This window comes from Podarcis gaigeae (genome assembly GCF_964106915.1).
Source record: "Podarcis gaigeae genome assembly, chromosome: 13".
NCBI lineage: Eukaryota > Metazoa > Chordata > Lepidosauria > Squamata > Lacertidae > Podarcis > Podarcis gaigeae.
The window spans coordinates 21,952,936-21,980,857 of record NC_139689.1 but is presented as its reverse complement, the minus strand read 5'-3'; the positions used below and the strand labels follow the sequence as shown (position 1 = coordinate 21,980,857).

At 50.3% G+C, this 27,922-nt stretch overlaps 1 protein-coding gene across 1 annotated transcript in view; it reads right to left on the bottom strand.

Annotated features, from left to right (window-relative positions):
- The window catches only part of LOC310830458 (uncharacterized protein), a 31,734-nt gene extending 4,407 nt beyond the window's left edge, over positions 1–27,327 (bottom strand). Inside the window, exons 1-13 of the mRNA XM_083710236.1 lie at positions 27,132–27,327; positions 26,860–26,988; positions 26,661–26,758; positions 26,242–26,368; positions 13,042–13,136; positions 9,994–10,174; positions 9,212–9,320; positions 8,257–8,270; positions 4,604–4,674; positions 3,689–3,866; positions 3,457–3,585; positions 3,271–3,368; positions 1,871–1,997 (exon numbers count right to left, since the gene is read on the bottom strand). Coding sequence (XP_083566362.1) covers positions 1,871–1,997; positions 3,271–3,368; positions 3,457–3,585; positions 3,689–3,866; positions 4,604–4,674; positions 8,257–8,270; positions 9,212–9,320; positions 9,994–10,174; positions 13,042–13,136; positions 26,242–26,368; positions 26,661–26,758; positions 26,860–26,988; positions 27,132–27,312 — 1,537 coding nt within the window. The 5' untranslated portion in view covers positions 27,313–27,327. The remainder of the gene's footprint in view (positions 1–1,870; positions 1,998–3,270; positions 3,369–3,456; positions 3,586–3,688; positions 3,867–4,603; positions 4,675–8,256; positions 8,271–9,211; positions 9,321–9,993; positions 10,175–13,041; positions 13,137–26,241; positions 26,369–26,660; positions 26,759–26,859; positions 26,989–27,131) is intronic.
- Positions 27,328–27,922: the final 595 nt, after the last annotated feature.

The window sequence follows — 27,922 nt, the reverse complement described above, 5'->3', positions numbered from 1 at the left end:
ATCCTTTGCACTAACCAATAATCTCATTTCTCTTCCTGTATTAGAAGACTTAACCTATGTACACTTTAGCAGCTTAAAATGCAGCAAAGTCTTTTACCCCCCGCTGCATTTCAAGGTGCATTTCTTACCTTGCTATACAGACCAGAGACTGGGCAGGAATGTCTTTGTCCAATGTGCATTACCTATCTGGGCTCTCCTTGGCTTCACCCTCCACCAAATCCTGTTCAATGAAGCTGTCGTACGTACATGTGCAATAGCTGTCACGAATGGTCACACTTCAGCTTAAAGGTGCCTTACATTTTCAAATTAGGTGAAAATGCAGTATTTCTCAAGAATCTACAAGATAGTTATGAATTGTGGCTAATGTCATGTGTATACAGCTTCAGACGCCACAGACACTGAGAACAAAGCCGTAGCTGGGGGGTGGGGAGGTCTAGCCAGGGTTTCTGCCCTGGGTGAAGCCTCCAGAGGGTCGCCATTGAGGCTCCCAGCATGTCTGGGCTTCAGTCAGAGAGAAAGATGAAAAGGCTGATTTACAACAAGATGCAGGGAGAGTTGGAAGATCTGGAGAGGTTGCGTGGCTCTCCCCAGTGAAGCATAAGATAGGATTCCCTGTGGGTTTGCTACTGTGTGAGAAGGAAATTCTGGAGTGACTGAGGGAGGGGTGGGAAACTGAGGAAGAGAATCCAACTGATGATCCTTGGGGTCTCTTCCAACTCTACAATTCTATGAATCTATGATCCCTTCAGAACCTGGACTGTGCTTATATACTGTATTTTTCGCGCTCTATAAGACACACCAGACCACAAGACGCACCTAGTTTTTGGAGGAAGAAAACAAGAAAAAAAATATTTTGAATCTCAGAAGCCAGAACAGCAAGAGGGATCGCTGCGCAGTGAAAGCAGCAATCTCTCTTGCTGTTCTGGCTTCTGGGATAGCTGCACAGCCTGCATTCGCTCCATAAGATGCACACACATTTCCCCTTACTTTTTAGGAGGGAAAAAGTGAGTCTTATAGAGCAAAAAATACGGTAGCTAAGGTTGAGTCATTTTACAGGCTATACATGATCTACACACAGGAAAGTAAGGGGTGTGTGAGCATTTTTCCTGCCAGAGGCAGTTCCCTGGCAAGTTCTGGTCAGCTCGGCTGTGTTAGGCTTGTAATGGAAGGGCACTTTCTACTTTAGTCTCACAAAAAGCATTTCTTCACTTTACAGGGAACCTAAAATGACTACAAAATGATCATTTCCTGAAATGAGTAATCAAACAAAAATAGAATGGAAAGGAATGTTGTTGAATCTTACTTGGGAGTAAATTTACATGTCAAAACTCCTTGAAAGGGTTTGCACAGAACCAAGAAGAGGGGTGTGTGGCAAAAAGCCTCAAAGAGACAAAATTATTTTTTAAAGAAAACCAGAGGGTCTTGGCTGATCTTTTCAAGAAGTGTCAGGAAATGCAGTCTTTCAATGATCCTGTGACTCTGGAAGTTCTATTTTTGACAAACAATTTGCTTTTATTGGAAGGGATGCTCTTTTTTCCCTTTGGTCATACTGTACAGTCATAATACTTCTTAGGATTCATTTGTATTCAAATGATACCGGTATATTGCCGACATTTTATGCCCTTTATGATTAAATGTGTTGAGGGGTGTGGGTGGGTGGGTGGGTGGGTGTCTGCATGCATCCAGGCGGAGGGGTGGCAAACTGGGTCTTTGACCCGGGTGACAGAAAGCCCAGATTCAGCCCTGACTGGGAGCATGCTGGAGCTGGAGTAAACAGTAGTATTTACACAGATATAACTCTGCTAGAACAGGCAGGCCTCCTGAAAAGGAGTGTCTGTTCTTCTATTCTTGTCCTCTAGTCTCCACTTACCTCCCCCTGCAATGTATTTCTCAATAAACTCTTCCCACGTTCCAGGTTCTGGAAGGAATTTGTTCATGCGGTGAAAGTGAAAGTAGGAGACTGCATTGTCCTTGGCATTCCTGGCCACATAAATGATCTGTGGGTCAAGAGAGAACCCAGGAGTCCTAGTCACAAGCCTTTTACTCTGCGCTGTTCCAGTCCATATGAATCACCTCGCCTTCCCGCTTTTTGTAGTGCTCAGTTCTTTCGCAAAACAGTTCTAGGCGTGTCTACTCAGAAATAAGTCCCCGTGAACTGAATGAGAATTATAGCTAGATAAGTATGTTTAAATCTACAACAAAGCCATATTGAAGACACAAACTCAGCTTGGCCACACCACTATGAGTGAGGAGCAGGAGTTGCACTGATGGCACTCTGCTAATGCTCAGAGGCACTCCTTCACTTCTATCTCGCATATTCTGAAGCAGAATCTAGCACTGCAAACAGGCTTAATGCAGGATCAGATTAAGCTTGCAGTCTGAACATGTTTAGAGGCATCCTCTTTTTATTTTAGCTTTACATTTTCCAGGCAGTGGTGCAGGTAGGTAATTTAGACCCTAGACATAATGATCTAACGAAGCTCCTTAAGATGCTCATGTGTATCACTTCAGTTGCAATGCATACAATTGAGCATTTCTCCCCATGACAACTACCATTCCATGCTTCACATTTTCTGTACTGTTTTCCTGATAACGTTAGCAGACAAAAACAGCTTGCCAACCTTCAGATTGGCTGCTCCCTAGGCTGCATCACTGGTCCCAAGGCAGAAGGGGTGTAGCTCAGCAGTGGAACATCTTCCTTGCGTGCAAGTTTCAATTCCTGGCATCTCCAGGTAGGTCTGGGAGTGACCACTATTTGAAACCCTGGATATAGGCTGCTAGTCAGTGTGGATTGTCACAGAAAAAATATATCGCCATGGACAAGTGCTCCACAATAAGGAGTATAGGCAAGCAGATAAATATAGACATAGACTTTTTCTTTACAATCACTTGTGTATTTGACAGAAGTAACATCAACTCCTACATCAAGACCCGGACGCTGTTGTACAGCTCAATGATTAAGCCCCTTTGTGGAAAGAAATGCTGAGTTTACCGGAACAGCATTTGTCTGCTTGTCTATACTGTACTCCTTCTTGTAGAGCACTTGTCCTTGGTGATATATTTTTCTGCGACTTTGCATTGTGCTATAATATCACCACCCTTTGTATTGTCTGTCGAAGTCAGTGTGGACAGCAACTGGACTTGGTAGACCAATGGTCTGAATAAGGCAGCTTCCTACATTTCTAAGGTTGAGCCCGGAAATTGAAATTGAAACCCAGGGTGGAATCTCAGCTCCTATTAAGCCATCTACATTGCCCAACTTCTTCTGACCTTGCAATTTTGTTTCCAGAAGGAAGGCGGCAGGAGCTGGACTGGGAGGTGGGATTTGATCGTGCGTGGAGAGGGCATTCCCGCCGCCACTTCCAAGCCTGCAAAAGCAGAGGGTGACTTACGACCTTGTGCTGAGAGAGTCTTTGGCCTTCCTATCCTCTCCCTGAATCAGTGCCTGTTACTCACCTGAGGGTACGGGCTCTGGGGGAAACAGGTCTATGAAGGGGTTCCGCAGGTAGATTGGCACCTGAGCGTATTTCTGGGGGTCTCCTCCTTGCTGGATCATGTACACAATTTCCTGCATCCATGTAGTCCCTGCCAGTGAGGTGTGGATAGTAACAAAGAAAATCTGCTTAGGCTGAAGCCAGTAGCCCTTGGTCTCCCCTTGCTCATCCCCATGTGATTTCTCTCCATTTACCTGCTTTGGGGTAAGTGCAGATGAGAAGATCGTCAGGGCGCGCTTGGAAGCCTTTCAGTTGATCCCAGTTCTCTTCCATTTCTCTGAGCATAGGGACTCCCTCAACTTCCACCAGCATTGGACGACGCTCGGACTTCAGGTCAAGACCTTCCAGCTCACATTCGAGACCCATCGCCTGCTAGTGGAGCAACAGGAATAATATAGTGTGGTCATTTCAAGAGGGGCCTGTTCCCCACAGCAGTGCAGCCCTGGAATCAAAGGCATCTCTCCTAGCCAGACTTCAGCCAGCCTGCCTAAGATGCATCCCAGCCTTTTTCACCCCCTTCTTCTTCCTAGGACACCTTGCTCTCAATACAGTGGTACCTCGGGTTACAGACACTTCAGGTTACAGACTCTGCTAACCCAGAAATAGTACCTCGGGTTAAGAACTTTGCTTCAGGATGAGAACAGAACTTGCGTGGGGCAGAGGGAGGCCCCATTAGCTAAAGTGGTACCTCAGGTTAAGAACAGTTTCAGGTTAAGAACGGACCTCCAGAACGAATTAAGTTCTTAACCCAAGGTACCACTGTACTCTCTTTTCCTGACACCTCAAACACAAACCCCATCACCATGGCAACCTCTGACTGTCCAGGTCCAAGAATTCCTCTCAGGTGGGCCATCAACACCTTTTCTCATGTCTAATATCCCAGGTGAAGCCCTGCCTTGGAAAGGAAGCTTAGCCTGTATTTTTCCACTGGCCTGCAAACTTCCCTTCAAATAATCAAAAATCCTACCATTGTTAATGTATGGGGTTTAGCTACTGCTTATCCCCACTCTCCTTCAGCACCTGCTCTCCTTCAGCACCACTTGCTGACCCTGGAAGAACAAAACTTGCTTCACTCGTTACTCCAGTTACGAACCTTGGTCGTTCTTTACTTTCTTTACCCTGTCTCTCTTCTCTTGCCTCTGAAAGAAACTGCACTGTACAGGACCTGCCTGAGGTGTGTCTGCTTATATGACAGAGTCCAGAGGGGTGAGGAGGGAGGTGCTTCTGACTGCTGTTTTTCTCATGCTACACCCAGGCATCCAGCCAAGAGCCGTGACTATAGGAGAGTGTTGACTATAGGAGTGTGTCCTTGAGGATTAAAGTTGGGGGGGGGGGGGAATCAAAGCAGGACTTTGGGGCAGACACCCAGAACTGCACTGAGCAAAATGAGCCCCACCCCTTGGCTTCGGGTTCTTCAGATGCAGCTGGGTTGGCGTACCACGTTTTGAAGCACGTGGAAGCTTAGGCATGCCTTCTGAAAGGGGGCCTATTCCTGGTAAGACTCTTCAAGACGAAGTTAACCTTACCTATACGGAAACCAGCATGTGGGATAAATGTCCCTGCATATCCCTTGTGAAAAGCACAATCAGAGAACTCTGACCTGCACCCTGCATCATTTAAGTCCTTAAAGGTTGGGCCCTTCTAGAGATTTGTTTTGGACTACAATTCCCATCATCCTTGACCATTGGTCCTGCCAGCTAGGGATGATGGGAGTTGTAGTCCAAAAGCAGCTGGATACCCAAGTTTGGGAAACCATGGTCTAACCGATCTCCACAGGGCTGTGGTAAGGATAAAATGGGGAGGACCATGTATATACTGCCTTGAGCTCCTTAAAGGAAAAGTGTGATATGACTGTAATAAAAAAATACAAATAAAAAAATAAATAAGCCGTGTAGGGCTTTGTAAGTTAAAATCTGCACTTTAAATTGGGCCAGGACTTGAGACTGGGAAGTGCTGGCAGGATGTGATTAAAAATCCCCACTCCCAGCTAATAATCTTGCAGCTCTAGTTTGACACAACAGCAGTTTCCAGACCATTTTTAACAGCAGCCCCAGGTGCAACACATTGCTGTTGTCTAAGCAGGAGGTTACCTGAGCACTAGCACTGTAGCTCAGCTGTCCCTATCCAGGTATGGTCACAGCTAGCATGTTGGCCCAAAAGCTGATAAAAGACACTTTGAGGCCACTTAGAAAATACTTGAGCTCCTGTCACCTGTGGGAAGAACTCTGGCAGGAGCTGGCCTTCCTCCTGGCCTGGCCATTGTGCCCAGTTCTGCCCTTGGCTCTGATCCGAGGGGAACGGTGCTTGTGGGGAGGGCAAGATGTCCAGGATTGCCACTAATACTGATGTGGGAGGAGGGAATTCCACCAAGCCCTCTCCTGTGAGGAGCCCAACTGCCAATATGCCAGCTGTCTGTGTGCGAGTGTGGCAGGAGTGTGGCTTTGCCCTCCAGGTCTGGGTGTTGCCACTAGCTCTGCTTTTAGATCTGACCTGCGGGTGGAAACAGTGCTTCAGAGGAGGGACTGCTCATGATCCCAGGTAAAGAGAGCCAAAACCAACATTGAAATGGGTTGAAACTTGAGCTTACTCCCCCCCCTCCTCTCATTCATTTTTCCTCTTGTGCCATGTCTCTGTGAGCCTGAGGGTAGAGGGTCTTAGAGCCGACTCCTGGCGGCCAAGATCCCTTCACACACACCCCAATAAAACATTTGAGGAGGCCAGCTCCACGCCCCACTCCAATGGATAGCTGTTGCAATTCAAATGGATGGCAAACTGGAACATTCAAACTGGAACTTCAAATGGAAGTTCAAACTGGAACATGTCCAGAGGAAGGCAACCAAAATGGTCAAAGGCCTGGAAACGATGCCTTATGAGGAACGGCTAAGGGAGCTGGGCATGTTTAGCCTGGAGAAGAGGAGGTTAAGGAGTGATATGATAGCCATGTTCAAATATATAAAAGGATGTCACATAGAGGAGGGAGAAAGGTTGTTTTCTGCTGCTCCAGAGAAGCGGACACAGAGCAATGGATCCAAACTACAAGAAAGAAGATTCCACCTAAACATTAGGAAGAACTTCCTGACAGTAAGAGTTGTTCGACAGTGGAATTTGCTGCCAAGGAGTGTGGTGGAGTCTCCTTCTTTGGAGGTCTTTAAGCAAAGGCTTGACAACCATATGTCAGGAGTGCTCTGATGGTGTTTCCTGCTTGGCAGGGGGTTGGACTCGATGGCCCTTGTGGTCTCTTCCAACTCTATGATTCTATGTGTGTGTATGACACATCTTGTGAAAGATTATGTGAGGCGGGGCTTAAACACACACCCCTCATATTTTGTTCAAGTTGGTCTTAGAAATGATTTTTGTAAGTTGCTCTTTAAGCCTTTTGAGGTTAAAGGGCTTGGCATAAATGCTGAAAATAAGGAATTATGAGCTCAATTCCGCTGTCCCTCTGGCCCTACTTACTGGCAAGGAAATAAAAATGGTACAATCGCCTACCAACTTCCCTCCCTTCCCCAGTTAGCAGAAAGCGCCTTTTTGTTCCCCTGTACTGCTGTTTGTCTGTACGGTGGTACCTCGGGTTAAGTACTTAATTCATTCCAGAGGTCTGTTCTTAACCTGAAACTGTTCTTATCCTGAAGCACCACTTTAGCTCATGGGGCCTCCCGCTGCTGCCACGCCGCTGGAGCACGATTTCTGTTTTAATCCTGAAGTACTATTTCTGGGTTAGCGGAGTCTGTAACCTGAAGCGTATGTAACCCGAGGTACCACTGTACTGTACTGTTTGTCTTGATACGGAGGGGGGGGGCATGTCTTCTTCACCTTCTTCTTCGCTACAATATATCAATTTATTTCCAATTGTCAATGTCAAAAGGGACTAAAATCTATAAAATCCATAGAAAATCAACGTGCCAATTTGCTCAATTTCTCTAGGACTCCATCACACCTCCCCTGTCCTCCATAATCCCTCAAGTAAGGTGTCAAGACCCTAATCCTGTCAAATCACTCTGCCAAGCCTTTCCTCCGGGCAATGCCAGGTGGCAGACTATGCATACATGGACCATTGTCTTCCCATCACCGGCACTCAGGAAGCGCTTATCTGCGCATATCTCCAGCTCTGCATATTCCCCCCTCCCTCCTCCATATGTTAATCCGGTGTAACCCAACCTCTCCTTAATGTATTCATGATGTAATCTGTGTAACCCAACCTTTCCTTAATATATTCATGATGTAACTGGGATGTATTTTGCACTGTATTCTGGGACATGGAGGGAGTTTCAAAAGTTCATGTTACCCCTTTCTCGCTGTTCAATCTCGCCTTGAACCTGTTGCGCAATAAACTTGGATCTTCTGCAGTTTGCTCCTGTGCCCGGCTGAGCTCATTTTCTTCCGCAGGGACCCGCGGACTTAGTCCGACGAGCTGGGTGGCAGAGCAGCCTCGCACCCAGATTTTAGCCGTAACAGTCTGTACTATACTGTTTGTCTGTACTGCTTGTTCTAGTCAGGTCTGGCTAGAATGCCTGTGTTTTTTGGTGAGGTATTTTCTCCTGCCTCCGGTTTCTTGTGCTCCAGGGCTGGGTTCCGTCTGCTGCTTCCTGGCTTTGCTGTGCAGATTTCACCATGGCCATATATTTTGTGGAGGTTAATGTGGGCTTGAGTAGTGATACCCTACGACATCTGCAAACGGAGAACACTGATTCCAACCTCACGCCACTACCTTAAAATGCCTAAATCAGCTGGCTGTTGTGATACCCTCTGATCTTCCGCTCACGCCAGCAATCTGTGCTGGAATGTAAACAGACATGTGACATGTAACAATCCACAAATCTGCAGCAAAGGGTGGAATGGAATTCCCAACAGGCACCACCATTATCCTGTTCTGCTGGGGAAAGTTGCAGTGATTACCAGAGCCTCTTTGAGCCGCAGAATTACACCGGCTACCAATTCAGCTACTGAGCGTAAGAAGGGCCTGCTGGATCAGGCCAATGGCCCATCTAATCCAGCATCCTGTTCTCACAGTGGCCAACCAGATGCCTGTGGGAAACCAGAGCAGGATCTGAGCACTAGAGCCCTCTCCCTTCCTGCGCTTTCCAGAACTGGTAGTCCGAAGCACTGCTGCCTCTGACTGTGTCTGCAGAGCAGAGCCATTGAGGATAGCAGCTGTTGCTGAAAACCCCAACACGGCCTCTTGGTTTGAGATTGAGGAATTAAAAGAGGGGAGACTCACAAAGGCTTTTGCAGGGCTCTTCCCTTTTCAGTCCCCATCCTATTCTGATTTTTATAGGGGTGGGAGAATACAAGAGAAAACCTGCTGTTGAGTTTGCTTGCAAAATTCAGCTTTCTTTCTCCCTTCCTGGTCAAGTGGCATTGAAAGGAGAAAAATAAAAGAGCATAGGCAGCAGATCCTGTCCTAGAGGGCTTGGCTAAAGTGTGTTTGAATCAGCCCTCTTTTAAGGAGACAAATAAAATGATCATGGGTTGTGGCCAATTAAAACCAATTCAGAATAAGTCTGTTTGAAACCATTGGACCTAATTTAGCCATGGCTATCCATTTAAATGACTCTACTTTGCATAGAACTAACCTCATAGTTTCATAGTTTCTCAAACAAAATTCCCTTTGGTCCTTCCATTTGGTTTCATTGCTTATTTTATTGAAATCAGCCAAAATGTCCACTCCAGGAATGTTATGGAGAAAATATCAATGGGTAGCAGAAGGATGTTCTTACAACTCTGTGCGGAAGACCAAGCTGCTGTCCCCTAACAACCGTAGACAGGCATCATCAAACCGCTCACTTTGTGCCGCTGTGAAGTGCTCTTTCCAGTCTCCTACGGTGCCTATAAACAGGAGACACAATTCAGACAAAACTTCCAGTTTACTAGTCACCTTTCCTCCTACTCTAATCTAGTGTGTTCCTATTTTCATGGAACCCTCTCTACCATATTAGCTTGTCTATCATTTCCTTCTACGTCTCCCACACAATCTCAACTGGATTGCAGAGGTTTCCGGGAAGTTTCCTAGGGTAAACACTCATTTTTTATCAGGCATCATCACTGTCTTCCTAAAACAGATATTATGATCTGTCTACAGCACACACTGCATGACAATCTTGGGTTTCATCTCCATGTCAGTGCTGCTAAAGCATTACTTTCCTCCAGTCCTCTGGAAGCTGACAAAAACAGGTTTTCCCACAGCACTGCTTATAGTGTATTGTCCATCAGTGTCCATCCACATGACCAATATCATACTATAGGAAGCAAGTCCAATTCAGAAAAGTCTCTTGCACCTTTAATTAGAAGCTTCCTCACAGTGGAGATGCAAGTTTATTGAACTGACCCTTAATTATTCTATTATTATGTGGTACATCTATAACACTGCTGCAATTCTGAAACTGAAAGTGTTTGCTCCCTGAACGCTTTCACCATCATCCCAGTACCACAATTCCCCTCTTCTCTCCGATGTGAGCTGGAACTCAGCATCTAATCCCCACCACCAATAACAACAACATACCTTTTCGCATGAAGGGTGACACAGTTTGGTCAAAGATCAAAGACGGGATGGAGCTGTAGTTAGTCATTGGGTTTACTTTCATGTTCTCAAACATTGTATGCTGCACAATCTGGTTCACCACTTGATCAGGGAGTTGTAGGCCCAGAAATTGGGCTACTTTCCGGATTTCCCGGGCCGGATCCTAAGGAAGAGATGAAACTGTTGTCAGGGAAGATTTGGGCTGTGATTGTGCTTCTTGATTGATTGGGGCCCACAACTGCAAGCTTACAATATCAGACTCATTGGCCACATTCTCACAGGGAAATTAAACAGATTTCCTGGTTTTTTGTGCTTTACTGTGATTGAGCAGCATAAGATACAATAACTCACCATTCCCTAATTCTTTGACAGAGATAAATAAATGTGTGAGCCTTGGCTTTCCATTATGGCTAAAGCAGGCACTGTGATTTTTTTGCTCCATAACTGGGCACATGACCAGCAAGCCAACGGTGGCTGGTGATCATAGCTTGGCAGGGAGCTACAAACCATGATCACAGTAGGCCTCCTGCTTTGGTTTTCTCACTTGTGCTAGGAAAGCAGAAATAGCTGGGCAGTATGTGTGGGATACCCAGCCTCATATAAACAACATGCTTAACTAATTAATGCATGAAAGGGTTAAGACCATAGAGTAAGCAGTCCTGCCAAGCTTAGCTAGGTCACCAAACTCTTTGTTGTTCCGTTCTACCATGTGAACCCTACCAGTAAGGAGGTCTAAGCTGGATGCTCCAAGCTTAGACCGTGTTTCTATACAAATGATTTGTGTTTCTATACATATGTGTTTCTATTTGTGTTTCTATACAAATGATTTGGAAACATTTACTATTTGGGACCCTGAGTTATACTTTCTGTCTTTTTCTTGCTGCTGAATGGAAAAGCACATGACTCAGACCTTTGAAGAGTTTGTCCCAAACCTGGATCTAGGCATCCAGGAATTCTTCTTCTTTAAAATTATACCCTATATCTATCTATTCTTTTCCCAAAGCCAACGGTCTGAACCAGCAGACTGCTCAAGCATGCCAAACCACAATAAATCAGGAGCTGTGCTCTGCAAATGCGGCAATTGCTTGGAGCAGTTTAGCAGCAGAGTGCTTTCATGGCTGAAAACACTACATACTTTGAGGGAATGCCCAGGGAGCATATCTAACTAGATGAGCAGCCTTCTAGATGAAGTACCTTCTAACACTGAAATGTTATTATTGTCTTCCAAGGCCAGCAGCTGACTAATCCTTCTCCTCACCTGCCTTACCCTCCAACCCTCAATTCTACGTTGGTTGGGTGGGTTCTTATCCTTCAGTTTCTCTTCATTTCCTTTATTGAAATGCTTTGTGTTTATTTCTGAAGCTCTTTGTGACTGCCTGGTTTGCGTTATAGCCAGACATGCATGCTAATTAGAAATTGGGGCCCTCAGAAATTACTTTTTAGATGGAGCCTGGGATCTAGTAACAGCTGTTCTTTTCACACGGGGACCAGAGGCCTAGTTTTAAAGCACTTTGGGATCCTATTTCATGGAACTGTGTGAAGTTCTGAAATGACAATAAGAAACTGGGGCTGCTTAATTCTCCGAGGGCGGGGAGGAATGTGTGGTGAGTTTAAGCCAAGCTGGCTGCAGATTCAGATAGTTAATTTCCTCCAGTCTTCTTCAAGGTCCTCGGCTCGGATTGCATTGCTGAGAGGGGGAAGTGAATCAGGTCAGCCCTGGGTCACTTCTTGTTTTATCCCCACAGAGTTCTGCAGAAGAAGAAAGTTCTGCTGCCTAGAGCTATCGGGGATACTGGAGTGGGGAGAAATAGCCGGAAGTGGCATGGGGCAGGAAAGGCCCTTGTTGCCTCTTGCTTCCTGCCCCCCCCCCCACCTCACATCCCAGGCAATTTCCCAAATACCAAATTAGACTCTTAGTTTGGAAAAAGAACATACAATGGATTTGATTCTACTCAACCCTTGCTGCCTCTTGCCCGCCCGCCTCAAATCTCTCCAATGCTGGAGTGCAAGAGACTCTTGAAGAGGTTTGGAGAAAAAAACAGCAAGAAGAGCTTCAGGGGGCTAATTTGATTCAGCTCTCTTTTCTCAGCAACTAGGCTGGCTCACAAGGTTCTTCCCTCGTGACATCAGTTAGGGGGAGATGGGAGAAAGTAATTTTCTTGATCTACACAAAGCACATGCACCCACCCCGACACACACAGAGCAGGCCTATGTCCCAGTCTGTTCTTATGGTTACAGGTCCTGCGCAGTTCTGTTAAATCAGGGTTGTACGAAAAGAACAAAAACAGCCTCCCACAAAGCAAACTGTAATTTAATACTGTGCCAGCTAATTAAGGGAAGGGGGTGATTAAGCGGAGAGCCAAACAAGCATACCCAGGGTATTTTCTGCCAAATTCTGCCCAGTGGTTGGGACAGCAAGTAGAAGGACAGCAATGAATATGTTGAGTAAGAAAAAGAGGTGGGTGGCAGTTGCAAACAGAGGAAAATCAGGTCAGCATGACCTGGCTGCAAGATAATGCTCCCATCTGGACACAGCCTAACTCTCGGGGACCAGTCTCTTTTTCTGAATGCTGTAAGGTAAAGCAGGTGAATCTGACCTTTGGAGAGTTTGTAAGTAAACTATTTTAAAGCTACCAAGCATGTGGTCTTTTTCTACACTAGGGGAAGAGGGAATTTTGAAACTCAAGAGCATATTTTTGAAGGTCTGGCAACCTATATTTCCATGCTTTAGTTTGCTGCGTATTTTGTGATTTTAAATCTCTGCTGGGATTCTTTCACCAAAGAGTACTTGCCTCAATCCAGGAAGTCTCCTTTCTATATAACTTTTTTTTTTCTTGAACCAATTTGGAAGACACCATGTTGGGGGTGGCATAATTTACCCTCCATCTCCCCACCCCACATTTCAATAAGCTTGCAATTTGAGTTAGATGTCCCTTGACTCCCTGGCCCCAGGAAAGGGCATCTTTCCTGCCCAACTTCATGCTTAGGCTCCATCTGGACCGTGTGTGTGGGTGTGTGTAAATTGCTTACCTCTTTCATGTCTTCATAAAAGAGGTACAGGATTCGGTAACGTTCTTTGGCCTCCCACCATCCACGGACATGATCAAACCATGAGCCCCAGGCAACTGCAAGGAGATGCAAAAGGAGAAGAAATGCTGACACACACACACACATAAATCAGCACATCAAAATGTTCTGCAAACTGGCGCTACTTTTTGCCCTCTTCTTTTCAGAACTAATTAATTGAAACAGAAATGCAATAGAGCCCCAATGTAGTGGGGGAATCTGTCCCCACATGATCTGCTCCATGTCTTCTCGGTCACTGTCCAGGTGTTAAATGTAGGTGAACTACCTGAAGTCTCCTCCTGCATATAGCCACCCTAGAGCCTGGATAGCTCAACTGGTTAGAGCATGGTGCTGATAATGCCAAGGTTGCTGGTTTGATCCCTGTATGGGACAGCCACATATTCCTGCATGGCAGGGGATTGAATGAGATATTATTATTATTTTATTTATACCCTGCCCATCTGGCTGGGTTTCCCCAGCCACTCTGGGCGGCTTCCAACCAAATATTAAAAACAATACAGCATCAAACACTAAAAATTTCCCTAAACAGGGCCGCCTTCAGTTGTCTTTTAAAAGTAAAATAGTTGCTTATTGCATTGACATCTGCTGGGAGGGCGTTCCACAGGGCGGGTGCCACTACCGAGAAGGCCCTCTGCCTGGTTCCCTGTAACCTCATATGATGGGATAGTGAGCTGCTTGTGCGTAAAAGCTTGATCCCTCTGGGGTTTGGCTGGTCATCCAAACCGAGGCACTAACGGAGCCCCCAAAACATGACTCCGTCAGTCGCTGGTAGAATCTGACAGTGGGCGTCTACGGAATTTACGCCAACATAAAAGCTGTTTGACGGACATGCGCCTTCGTGACTCTCTGCGTGACAGTTTCCGGCGAAGGGTGGGAGTTCCTAATGGGGGTTTTGTTACCTCTTCGCTATTCTCACTAGAAGTATCCCAGAGCCTCCCCTCCGCTGTGACTCCTGCACTCCCCCTGCTGGTTCCTTCCTCTGCTGCAGATTCTCTCCTATTCTCCTGGAGCCTGTCCACCACCTGTCCCTCCGATGGCAGTTCCCTGACATCCACCTCCCCCCCAGGGCCCCCTTCACCCCCTCCCGCCTCCTCTCCCACTGGCGGTGAGGGCGGAAAGCCCCTGAAGGAACTCTCCTCGTCATCCGAGGATTCAAACACTTCTAGCCACGGCGTACCGTCTCTCTCCCCGTCTTCCTCTTCTTCGTCGGAGTCGGCTTCCTCACCCACCCCTGACTCTGGGAACCCTTCAAACTCTCCTTCCTCATCGGTGGTCCCAAAGTGTTCCCTTCTAAATCGTGCTACGGGTTGCGGTTTTCTTGGGAAACGCTGATGAAATGTTTCTATTAAGACCTCGTCATTGACTACCTCTGCTGGTACCCAAGTGTTTTCCGACTCTACTTCCCCCTCCCATTCTACCAGATATTCCACCTGATTCCCCTTCCACCTGGAATCAATGATTCCTGCCACGTTCATGTCGCGCTCTCTCTCTTCTATCACGGGCGTTTGGGTGGCCTCTCTCGCACGCTCCCCCCACTCACGTCCCTCTCGGTACGGCGACAGTAATGACCTGTGAAATACTGGGTGTAATTTCATGTGACTGGGCAGCCTGAGTTTGAATGCTACTGGGTTGACCTGCTGTATGACCTCAAAGGGTCCCAATCTTTTGGGTCTCAATTTCTTACTCCCGCCCTTGAACGGTAGTCCTTGGGTGGATAACCACACCCGGTCTCCCACCCTTATAGTTTCACCTTCCCTCCTATTTCTGTCTGCTTGCTTCTTATATTCTTCCTTGGCTTTCTCTAAGTTAAGTTGAAGCTGACGGTGGATCGCTTCCATCTCTTCAAAAAAATATTCCGCCGCCGGCACGCTCCACCTCTCCCCTCCCTCTCCTGGGAATGCCCGGGGGTGACACCCATAATTTGCCAGAAAGGGACTCATCCCTGTGGACACGTTCTCCGCGTTGTTGTAGGCAAATTCTGCTAGAGGTAACTTATCCACCCAATCATTTTCTCTGTCTTTTACATAACACCTCAGGTATTGTTGTAAAATCCCGTTTGCCCTTTCCGCTTGCCCATTTGTTTCTGGGTGCCGGGCAGTTGAGAAATTGAGTTCTACGTGCAGTAAGCTCATAAGTTTCCTCCAGAACCTGGAAGTAAATTGTTTCCCTCTGTCGCTCAAAACCCTCAAGGGGGCGCCATGCAACCTAAAAATATGTTCTACAAACAACTTGGCGGTTTCCTCCGCTGTGACCGCATGTGAACAAGCTATAAAATGACACATCTTGGTTAATAGATCTACCACCACCATGACAGCTGTTTTGCCTTTGGATTTTGGCAGGTCCGTCATAAAATCTATGGATACTGCCTCCCATGGCCTTTCTGGCGTGGGTAAGGGTTGTAATAGCCCCGCTGGCGCCACCCTCTCTCCTTTCGCTCGCTGGCACCTGTCGCAACCCCTGACATATTCCCGTACGTCCTCCCTCACCTTGGGCCACCAAAACTCCCTGGTAACCAACCACATGGTTTTGTGCTGTCCAAAATGTCCCGCTGTGGGGCTGTCATGCAACTGCTTGAGTACTCTGCCCCTCAGTTCCCCATCGGGTATGTACAGTGCCCCTTTGTAATACAATGCCCCGTTCTTTTCTTCAAACCCCCCTGTGTTCTCCTCTGTCCTCCTGAGCTCTCTGAGTTTCTCTTGGGCGTATTCATCATTCTCAGTACCCTCTATCAGTTCCCTCTGCCCCACCAATGCCGCCCCACACACCCAGCGGTCTTCAGGGATTACATGCCTTGCCTCAGGCGCTCCCTCCCCCTCTAAGTACTCAGGTTTCCTGGAAAGAGCGTCCGCCCTCACGTTCTCGGAGCCGGGCACGTAACGAATCTCAAAGTGGAATTTGGAGAACTCCTGGGCCCATCGCACTTGTCTCTGGTTCAGCACTCGGGCTGTTCTCCAGTATTCCAGATTTTTGTGGTCAGTTCGGACTTGAACCTTGTGCTGCGCCCCAATCAGCAAGTGCCGCTGTCAGGGGTTCAGAAGGAGAGACACAGGAGGGGGAGCAAATGGAGAGTGAGGAGGAGGAGTACGAGGGGGGCGCAGGCAGTGACAGTGGCCAGAGTTATTCCACAAGCCTCTCTAGCGAATCGGAGGACTCACAGAAGGGAGCGCCGGTGGCCAGAGCAAGGGAGATTCCAAGGGAGAAACCTCAAGAGGGAGGGGCCAGCGGGGAGTCCCTGAACAGCAGCTGGAGATCAGGGCCAGCGTCTCCACCAGAGCGCAGTGGGGAGGGGGAGTCCCAGGAGTCGGGACCAGTGTCCTCACCACCAGAGGGAGGAGAGGAGTCAGGTTTGGCAACACCCACATCAGGAAGCGGGGAAACGGTCAGAAGGAAAGTCACCGGCTGGGCGCGCACGCCAAGTTCAAATGTACAGGAGCGCGGCACAGCGGGGAGCCCGGGAAGGGAGCCAGGTCCTAAAGCCCGCCGGAGGGAGGGGCAAGACTCAGGAGGCTCCGCGTCAGAGGAGTCCAGGAAGGAGGGAACCCCAGAGGGCAGAAGGACCCAACGCAGGAAAGAGCAGCGCAAGAGGTGGAGCCGGGCTAGAATCTTAAACTGGTGTGGGTGGAGCAGTGAGTCAGAGGGGACTTAGCCGGTCTAGCGTTAAGACGTGGGCCTGCGCGCCCAGAGCTTGGAAATGGAAACTAAACTTCAATAAAGACTTTTGTATATAATATCCACTGGGCGTTGGTCCTCTGTGAGCTGGGACCTAGCGGCAGTCCTGACAGTAAGTCCCCTCTCCATTTTCACCAATTTTGCAACCTCGTGGAGTGCGGGAAAGCAGCGAGGGGTGAAGATTGGTGCTTCGCGAGCTCACGAAAAACAGGGAAATGACTACCGAAGAGAGGATAGCGAGTTTGCAAAACGCAGTGACGCAGTTGACTGCAGAAATTGCGGCTTCCAGAAAGAAAGAACAGGAAGCAGCTGCTGCCTGCCAGGATCTGCGAACCAGGTTAGAAGTGCTAAGTACACAGAGGCTACCCGCCACCAGACCAGAAGGGATTGGGCTGGGAAACAGAGGAGGGAGCCTGGTATCTCACTTCAATGGGGACCTGCAGGAGTATCCTAACTTCAGAGCAGATGTGATTTATGCATTGCAGCTGCTTGACAAAGACTTTAAAAATGAGGAAGAGAGAGTGGGATTTATTATTTCGCATTTACGGGGGGAGGCAAAATCGTGGCTGCGCAATCTATGGAGAGACAAGGATCCAGCCCTCCAAAATGCGACTGCCTTCATTAAAGTGATGGATGCGTGTTTTTTATCTGAGATTGATGTGGATATCGCTAGGAGGGAGATTCACGGACTAAGACAAGGTAAAGCCACTGTGAGGCAATATCATTCACGTTTTTTTGGATTGGTGAATGTACTAGCCTGGGAGAAAGAATCGCCTGCCGTCAGAGACCTGTTCTGGGAGGGGTTGAGCGGAGCTGTGAAAGACGAGATCGCAAGGGGGGGAAGACCCCAAACCACCAAGGAAGTGGTGGAACGGGCACTCTCCATTGGGGTTCGGTTGGAAGGACGCCCTTGGGGCAGGGAGGAAGGGCATTTGGGACGCACGCCAGCGAGAGGACTGCCTCCCTTCCCCAAGGAGGCGGCGCGCGCTCGATCCATGCCTCCGCTGGGAGGGGGAGAGGAGCCGATGGAGATAGGTGGTGCTAAGGCTCACTCCACAGTCGGAGCCCTAACTCCGGGAGCAGTCAAGATGAAGCCTCCTAGAGGAACCAGGAAGTGCTACATCTGCGACAGTGCTCAGCATATGGCAAAAGAGTGTCCCCAGCGGTTTCACAAGCATACTGCAGCCGCAGCGACAGTAACAGACGCAATTCAGCAGAGGGAGTCGCAGCAGGAAAACTCCACTGTCTGGCTGGAGATGGCGTCTCTGGGGACCAGCCAGACAAGTCAGTGAAGCAATCCCCAGGGATCTTACAGCCCACCGACCCCCTCCCACCCAAACCAGTAGTGCAGCTCACCGCATCCCTTCAGCTCCCCAATGGGCTACTTGTGGAAATTCCCATCACCATCGACTCGGGGAGCAATGCAGATTTTATAGACATGCAGTTCCTCCAGCAACATGGCATAGCCCTTCTGCCAGCGGCGGTACCTCTGAAAGTCGTCACAGTGGACGGCAGGGAGCTACTGGGAGGGCAAGTGCTACAGCAGACGCCGCCAATGGTGATGCGCATTGGAAACCACCGTGAGGTCATCAGCTTCAACGTCACCCGCCTGTCAGACACGCCCATAGTGTTGGGAATGAGTTGGCTGGATAGGCACAGCCCAGCATTAGCTTGGTACCAGCGGCAACTGACCTTCGGCTCCTCTTACTGCGCAGAACACTGCATCCTGGCGGACTTGGAAGATGAGGGGTACGAGGATGGACCACAGCTGAACTTGGGCATGTTGCAAGCGGTGCCTAACAAATACAAGGAGTTTTTGGAGGTCTTCTGCGAGAAAGAGGCGGATAAGCTGCCACCCCACAGACCCTACGACTGCAAGATCGACCTCCTGCCCGGGGCGACGCTCCCGACGGGGAAACTGTACTCCATGTCTGAGGATGAATTGCAAGAGCTCAGGGAGTTCATAGATCACAACCTGAAGCGGGGATTCATCCGGGAGTCCAAGGCGGCAGGAGGCAGTCCAGTGTTCTTTGTAAAGAAGCGGGACACGCCCCAAAAGAGGCTGGTTGTTGATTTCCGCTTCTTGAACCTCAAGACCAAGCCCTCAGCCTTCCCTATGCCCAAGATCGATGACCTGCTGGCGACGGTGAGGAAGGGTCGCATCTTTACCAAGTTGGATCTGCGCGGAGCGTACAATCTCATTCGCGTACGGGAAGGCAACGAGTGGAAAACAACCATGTTTACGCCGCTGGGCACTTATGAATACAGAGTTATGCCTTTTGGATTAAAAAATGGTTCTCACTGCTTTCAAGCCTTCATGCATCATGTCTTGGCGGGTCTCCTCTACAAGAAGTGCGTCTGCTTCCTGGATGACATCCTAATCTTCTCGGAATCGCCGGAGGCTCACGAGAGAGATGTTAGGGAAGTTCTGCAGAGGCTGCGGGAGCACAGGCTGTACGCCAAGCTGGAGAAGTGCCAGTTCGACAAGACGGAGGTGGATTTCTTGGGCTACAAACTGTCCGACAAGGGACTGGCTATGGACGGTGCCAAGGTACGTGCAGTACTGGATTGGAAGAGCCCACGCAATAGGAAGGAAGTACAGAGGTTTGTCGGTTTTGCCAACTTTTATCGCAAGTTCATCAAGGGTTTCGCCATGCAGACAGCGGCCATCACCGACACCCTCAGTTCCAAGAAGAAGAGGTTCATCTGGACGGAGCAGGCAGAGCAGTCCTTTCAGAAGCTCAAGCAGCTCTTCGCTTCCGAAGAGAACCTACTGCACGTAAATCCCAGCAGGCCCATGAGAGTGGAGACGGACGCCTCAGACAGGGCCGTGGGAGCCGTTCTGTTGCAGCAAGACCACCAGGGGGACTGGAGGCCGTGCGCTTTCTACTCCAGAAAACTCAGCAAAGCGGAGCAGAACTACACCATTTGGGACAGGGAGTTGCTGGCCATACATGCAGCCTTCAAGGCGTGGCGGCACTTCCTCGTCGGAGCCAAGCACACGGTGCAGGTCCGCACAGACCATAAGAACTTGGAGTACTGGCGCACGGCGAGGTTCCTGAACCAGCGACACATCCGCTGGGCGGAGTTCTTTGCAGATTTCGACTTCAGAATTGAGTACATCCCAGGAAACAGCAACGTCTTGGCGGACGCGCTGTCCAGAAAGCCGCAGTATCTGGAGGCAGAGGCACCGGCGGCGGCCAAGCACATTTTCACACCACAGGCGTGGGCATGCGCGTCAGCCACGGTGGACCTGGACGCGGTGCGCCGCGCGCTGCAAACGGACTCGTTCGCCCGAGCCAAGATGGAGGAGGTGTGCAGTGGCAAGGCGAGGGGCGACGAATTCCAAGTGCGCGACGGCCTGCTCCTACGCAAGGGAGTCCTCTACGTACCAGGAGACAGCCTCCGCGCGAAGGTCCTGCAACAGCTGCACGACGCGCCCAGCGCGGGGCACTTCGGCAAGGAGAAGACGGTGGACTTAGTAGCCAGAGTCTTTTGGTGGCCTAAGATGCGGGGGGATGTCGCGGACTATGTCAATAGGTGCGACACCTGCCAAAGGGCTAAGCCTGTGCACCAGCCGCCGGCGGGCCTGTTGGAACCGCTACAGACACCGTTCGTACCGTGGGAGAGGGTGGCCCTGGACTTTGTCACAGATCTACCCAGCTCAAGGGGCAAGACGGCAGTGCTCGTGGTAGTGGACCTGTTCACCAAGATGGCCCACTTCATTCCGTGCGCGAAGGTGGCCACGGCCGAGCAGACCGCTAAGATGTTCATAGACCACGTGTTCAAGGTGCACGGCCTACCACGGTCTATTTTGTCCGACCGGGGGCGCCAGTTCATCTCCAACTTCTGGCAAAAGCTGATGGGATTCCTGAACGTCAAGGTCAGCCTGGCGTCGGCGAGACACCCGCAAACTAACGGGCAGGCGGAAAGGGTCAACGCCATCATGCAGCAGTACCTGAGATGCTACGCGAACCAGCAGCCATCGACCTGGGTGGACTATCTACCGTTGGCCGAGTTTGCCTACAACAACACGAAGCACGGGTCCACGGGGGTGACCCCATTTTTCGCCAACTACGGGAGGCATCCCAGAACCTTCCCGGGTCTGGACACAGTGCGGGAGGGGGAGCCACAGGGAGCAGAGGAAGTGGCAGCGGAGTTGCAGGAGATCCACGAGCAGCTCAGGAGGCAGTTAGAGTTGGCAAAACAGGCTTACAAAGTGCAGGCAGATCGACACAGGAGGGTTGGGGAGGACATCCAGGTGGGAGACTGGGTCTGGTTGGCAGCACAAGCAGTTCCAGCCAGATCGTTAGCCAAGAAGAAACTAGGGCACAAGCAGCTAGGGCCTTACCAAGTAGAGGCGCAGATCAACCCAGTGGCCTTCCGGTTGACACTCCCGGAGGGTTCCAGAATGCACCCGGTCTTTCATAGATCAGTGCTCACGCCCTACAGAGAGCCCCACAGGTTTCAAGCACCGGGGAAGGCGCCAGACCCGCTCAGAGAAGCGCCCAAAAAAGGGGGGTCGCCGAAAGGGGAGCCACTTAATGAAGCCACTGAGATTTTAGACTCAAGGTGGGGGGAGGACGGGATTGAATATCTTCTCGCCACAGAGGACACCCCGGCCAGTGCCAACAGGTGGGTGCCGGATTACGCAGTGGAAGAGCAGTTGCTCAAGGAAGAATTCCACACGCTTTTCCCGCACAAGCCTATGCCGGCGGGCTTTTTCGAGGATTGTTTGTTCACACCCACACTCTCGGCCAGCACTTTCCGGGGTTTCTCGTCAGCTGAGGACTCGGCTCCGGGAGGCAGCTCTCCGGAGGGATCACTTTCAGGTTTTGGCACGGGGGGATCTTATTGGTGGGAGGACCAACCCGAAGTGGGCTGGCGCAGAGACATGCCGAAGGGGCCCTGGGAGGTGGACCCCCATCAAGCAACAGGGGGAGGAGGGCTCTTGGGTGATTTGGGGTCGAGCGCAGATTTCAAGCACACCGCGCAGGAGATGGAAGCGGAGGAGGTCGTCGTCGACGAGCCCATGGGGGACTTCCCGGACTTATCTCGATGGTTGCAAGCCTCAGGGGACGAGCTGTATCCTGGACTCACCCCTACAACAATGGAGCACCCGGAACCCGCACCGGAAGAGGGGGAGGGGGGAAGGGGGGGCTTCGAGGGGGGGATGGATGTCAGGGGTTCAGAAGGAGAGACACAGGAGGGGGAGCAAATGGAGAGTGAGGAGGAGGAGTACGAGGGGGGCGCAGGCAGTGACAGTGGCCAGAGTTATTCCACAAGCCTCTCTAGCGAATCGGAGGACTCACAGAAGGGAGCGCCGGTGGCCAGAGCAAGGGAGATTCCAAGGGAGAAACCTCAAGAGGGAGGGGCCAGCGGGGAGTCCCTGAACAGCAGCTGGAGATCAGGGCCAGCGTCTCCACCAGAGCGCAGTGGGGAGGGGGAGTCCCAGGAGTCGGGACCAGTGTCCTCACCACCAGAGGGAGGAGAGGAGTCAGGTTTGGCAACACCCACATCAGGAAGCGGGGAAACGGTCAGAAGGAAAGTCACCGGCTGGGCGCGCGCGCCAAGTTCAAATGTACAGGAGCGCGGCACAGCGGGGAGCCCGGGAAGGGAGCCAGGTCCTAAAGCCCGCCGGAGGGAGGGGCAAGACTCAGGAGGCTCCGCGTCAGAGGAGTCCAGGAAGGAGGGAACCCCAGAGGGCAGAAGGACCCAACGCAGGAAAGAGCAGCGCAAGAGGTGGAGCCGGGCTAGAATCTTAAACTGGTGTGGGTGGAGCAGTGAGTCAGAGGGGACTTAGCCGGTCTAGCGTTAAGACGTGGGCCTGCGCGCCCAGAGCTTGGAAATGGAAACTAAACTTCAATAAAGACTTTTGTATATAATATCCACTGGGCGTTGGTCCTCTGTGAGCTGGGACCTAGCGGCAGTCCTGACAGCCGCCATTTCCGGAATGCTTCATGAATGGCGAGCAGTTCTCGGTCGTATACTGTGTAGTTCCTCTCGGATTTGTTCAACTTCCGCGAGAAGAATGCACACGGTCTCCATTCAGACGTATCTTTTCCCGGCTGGAGAAGAACGGCCCCCACCGCTCGGTCTGACGCGTCAGTCTCTACTCTCATTGGTTGTTGTAGATCCACGTGCAAAAGTTGCTCTTCCGACGCAAACGCCTGCTTTAAACGTTCGAACGCCCGCTGCGCTTCTTCCGTCCAAACAAATTTCTTTTTGCTACTAAGACAATCCGTGATGGGCGCTGTTAAATGGGCAAAGTTTTTGATGAACTTCCTATAGAAGTTTCCGAAGCCCAGGAACCTTTGCACGTCCTTCTTGGTCTTTGGTGTTTTCCATTCCAGTACCGCTTGAACCTTGCTGGGATCCATGGCCAATCCCTTGTCAGACAACCGGTACCCCAGGAATTCCACCTCCCTGGTATGAAACTGACACTTCTCCAGTTTCACCCACAGCCGGTTTTCTCGCAGCTTGCTCAGTACCTCTCTTACATCTCGCACATGCTGCTCCTCATTCTCTGAGTACACCAGGACGTCATCTAAGAACGCTACGCAGTTCTTGTAGAGCAGTGGACCCAGGACGTGATTCATGAATGATTGAAAGCAGGCGGAGCCCGCTTGTAATCCGAAAGGCATAACCCGGTACTCAAAAGCCCCCAAGGGGGTGAACATAGTGGTCTTCCACTCATCCCCCTTTCTCACACGTATCAAGTTATATGCCCCCCTAAGGTCCAGCTTGGTAAAAATTTTCCCTTTTCTCACCCGTGTTAGAATGTCATCAATTCTAGGCATAGGGAAAGTCACTGGTTCTGACACTGCATTTAGGGCCCTGAAATCACATACAAGCCTGGGCCTGCCCGTGTTTTTTTTGTCCACAAAGAACACTGGGCTGCCCCCCACCGCTCGTGACTCTCTGATGAAACCTCGCTTGAGGTTCTTGTCAATGAACTCCCTTAACTCCTGCATCTCACTGTCTGACATTGCATACAGCTTGCCCACTGGCAATTGTGCTCCTGGGAGTAAGTTAATTTGACAGTCAAAGGGTCTGTGCGGGGGCAGTTTGTCTGCTTCTTTTTCGCTGAATACGTCAATCAAGTCAGCGTATTGTGGTGGCACCCTCCCCTTGTCCATCACTTCCATCCCTGCTAGAGTGGCCCTGGCCCCTGCCTGAGCCTCTCCCTCCTTGCAGTGTTCTAGGCAATGTGCTGATCCAAAGGAAACCACTCTCTGATGCCAGCCTACTAGCGGATCGTGTAGTGCCAGCCAGCTCATTCCCAAGATAATAGGAGCTCCTCCCAAGGTGGCTACGTTAAACGCTATCAGTTCTGTGTGTCTTGCCACCCTCATTATCATTGGTACAGTTTGTTGGTTCACTTCTCCTCCCAACAGCTCCCTCCCATCAATCGTGGTAACCTGCAAAGGCTTACTTAATGGGATAGTCTGTATCTGGTGTTCAGCTGCAAACTCCTTACTCATGAAATTACATGAGCTACCTGAATCCAATAGCGCTTTTATCTTCAGTGGGTGTCCGTTTGCCAGTTCCAGCAACACCTCTATCACAAGCGCTGGTCTTGGAGGTTCCGGCGTGGGCACATTCACTACTCCCTGGCCTGGCTGCTGTGCCCTGATGTTGGCAACCAGGCGTTGGCTTTTACTTGCTCCGTGATTTCTTCTTCCTCCTTCCCCCCAACAGTTCCCGCCATCCCTTGCCATTCCTTCCTTTGCGGACAGACTCTGGCAAAGTGACCTGGCTGTTGGCAGAGATAGCATCTCTTGCCGCTCTTTCCCTCCTTCTTCCGCCCTTCACTGGTGTTTGAAACTGCGCGCGCGCGCGCTGTTCCAAGTTCCATCGGCTCTGCTGGCGGGAAAGGCTGCTCCGGAATCTCTGGAATGCGGAAGTCCTTCCAACGTTCCCCCTTTCCTTCCCGCTTTTCCATAGCTCTAGCCTCCTGGCGTGCTCCTATGGACAGCGCTGATTTAGTCAGCTGATCCATAGACTCCGCCCTAGGCGCCCGGGAAAGTTCATCTTTCACTGCCGGAGAGAGACCTTCTTCAAACAGCATTTGAATAGGTTCACTAGCAAGGTCCCACCCTAGTCTATGAATCAGCATGGTGAACTCAGTCCAGTACTCACGTACAGATCGGCTCCCCTGTTTACACGCCATTAACTGTCTGCGCACCACCCCCTGCTCGATCTCGCTGGAAAACATCAAGTCCATGGCGCGAAAAAACTTCATAGTGTCCTTTAAGATTTCATTATTGGCTGCCATCAGGGGCCGAACCCAGTCCTTCGCCCCTCCCTCTAGATGGCCAATCACGTACGCCACTCTAGAGTTCTCATCGGGGAAGTCATCAAACAGTAGATTGAGAGCATATTGCATCTCTGTCCTAAAGGCTTGATAGTTCCTGGGATCCCCCCCAAATTTCTGCACCAATCCAGGCACCCGTCTGGCAAGTGGGGTGGTTTTCCCTTTATCCGCATCTTGAGCCCTCCTCTCCTCGAGCCTCGCCGTTTGCAGCGCCAGCTGGACCTCCAACGCCCTGTACCTTTCTTCCAGGCTTGGACCTGCTCCAGCTCCTCCGGTTCCGGCTGGTTCGCTCATGATGCCCTCTGCTTGCACAAGCTGCTTTCAATGACTGTCAGATTGCTATGATGGGATAGTGAGCTGCTTGTGCGTAAAAGCTTGATCCCTCTGGGGTTTGGCTGGTCATCCAAACCGAGGCACTAACGAAGCCCCCAAAACATGACTCCGTCAGTCGCTGGTAGAATCTGACAGTGGGCGTCTACGGAATTTACGCCAACATAAAAGCTGTTTGACGGACATGCGCCTTCGTGACTCTCTGCGTGACAGTTTCCGGCGAAGGGTGGGAGTTCCTAATGGGGGTTTTGTTACCTCTTCTCTATTCTCACTAGAAGTATCCCAGAGCCTCCCCTCCGCTGTGACTCCTGCACTCCCCCTGCTGGTTCCTTCCTCTGCTGCAGATTCTCTCCTATTCTCCTGGAGCCTGTCCACCACCTGTCCCTCCGATGGCAGTTCCCTGACACCTCACTACTCGCAGGGAGGGAACCGCCAGAAGGCCCTCAATGCTGGACGTACTGGGAGCCTTGGGGTCCCTTCCAACTATACAATTCTAAGATTTCCCTTTGATAGCTCTTTGTTTTTAAACCAGACAATGAGCGGATACCCCTTCAATCATAGGTTTATTTGAAACAGAGGACAGGCCTCTTAATCTGGTTTGCACATAACCTTCCCTATATATAACTTATAACAGTGCAGAGTTTTGCAGGTGAACAAGAGTAATTCCCTCCTTCTGCTAATGTGTATCTCGTGTGGGGACCAGTAGCTTTCATCCCTCTCTAATACGGCAGAGGAGATCAAACAAGGTCTTGACCTGACTGAAAGCTTGCTCAGACTGATGTACACTTTATTTTTCCCTGTTTTGTATTTATGTATCCTCCACTCACTCTTTCCCATTAGGAAGTTCTCCAGAAACTCATCCCAGTTTCCTGGCTCTGGCATCCCCTTGTTCATGCGGTGGAAATGGAAGTAGGAGATTGCGTTGTCCTTGGCGTTCCTGGCAACGTAGATGATCTGCAGAAAGAAGGGAGTCTGAATGCGAAGCCTTCCACTCACATCCCTTGTTCCACCTTGTGAACTTTCTGCCCCCTCCTTTTTATTTTTTTGGAGCAGTGCCCTTCAAGGAAAAAGGGGTCCCAACCTTTTTGAAACCTGACTGGTCCATAATATTGAACCTCTTCACCTGCTCATAGGCCCCCCTCTCCTCTCCTTTGCGTTTCACACAGCCCAAGGGCTGAGCACGGAAACAGAGAGAGGTTCCAGGACTAAACTTTGTCTTATATTAAACCCATTGACCCCAACGGACCTTGCAGTTCTGTTCCCAGAAGGAAGGTGGCAACAGCGGGACTGGAAGGTGAGATTTGAGCGTTCGTGGAGAGGGCATTACCTCTGCGTCGTCCAAGCCTGAAACAGAAGAGGGTGACATTCAGCCTAGAAGTGAGGATGAAACACTTCCCCCCCCCACACACACCCATTGTTTCTCTGAAGCGGCACCCATTACTCACCATGAGGGAAAGGTTTTGGAGGGAACAGGTCTATGAAGGGAATCCGTTGATGGATGGGGGCCTGGTCACATTTCTGAGGGTCTCCTCTATGCTGGATCATGCTCACAATTTCCTGTATCCAGGTAGTCCCTGGCAGGAAGGGTTGGAGGAGAAATATGGAGATCCAATCATTCACCCATTGGCCTCCAGTTGTCCAGGCTCTACATCTCCCCCCACATTGTTGTCTCCTCACCACCAGGACAAAGCCTCTTGTTTCTCGTCTCCTCATTTACCTGCTTTGGGGTAAGTGCAGATGAGAAGGTCATCGGGCCGAGCTTTGAAGGCCCAAAGGCGCTGCCAGTTATCTGCCGTGTCTTTGAGGCAAGGGATGCCGTCAACGTCCACCAGCTCTGTGCGCTTGATGGGCTCCATATCTTCCCACCCAGTTTTGTGATCCATCACCTGGTGGAGCATGAAAAAATAATAATTAGATAAGTCAAACCTGCATCAAAATGTTGCAGAGTGGCCTCCCCATCTTCAGGGTCACCCCCCTTTTCCTGGATACACCGTCCCAGTTTCCCTTCCCCTCCTCCTTCTCCTCCTCCTTTTTTATCCTTCCCACCTTGAATTCAGCCAGTGCTTTGCTGCTGCTGAGCCTGCTCAGACCTTACTGGACTGTTGGAGGTTCCCTGAAGCTTACAGATACCTCTTTCGTGGGCACAGGCAGTACCACTGGTGAACGAGACTGCTCTTAGCGTACAGGATCCTTGTGCTTTCCACCCCAACACAGCCGTGCCCGTTGGCAGGCAGCCACATGTTTGCCTACTGCTCTCTTGTGCCATCTATCTGAAGGAAGCCAAATGAAATGCCCACCTGACAGTTTCACTCCTGTGAAGCAGCTTCTTGTGAGCAGCTTCTTCCTCCTTTCTGCCTCTCTCTTGCTCTCTGCGCAACTGGAGAGGGTGTTTTTCGGAGAGAGCAAAGTCCCTGACTGAACTTCCTGGCGTGCGAGTTGCGGGCGCTCTGCCAGTACTTTTCTGAGGTTACAGTTTAGATTTTGTAATAGTGTGGTGATCTAATGTGT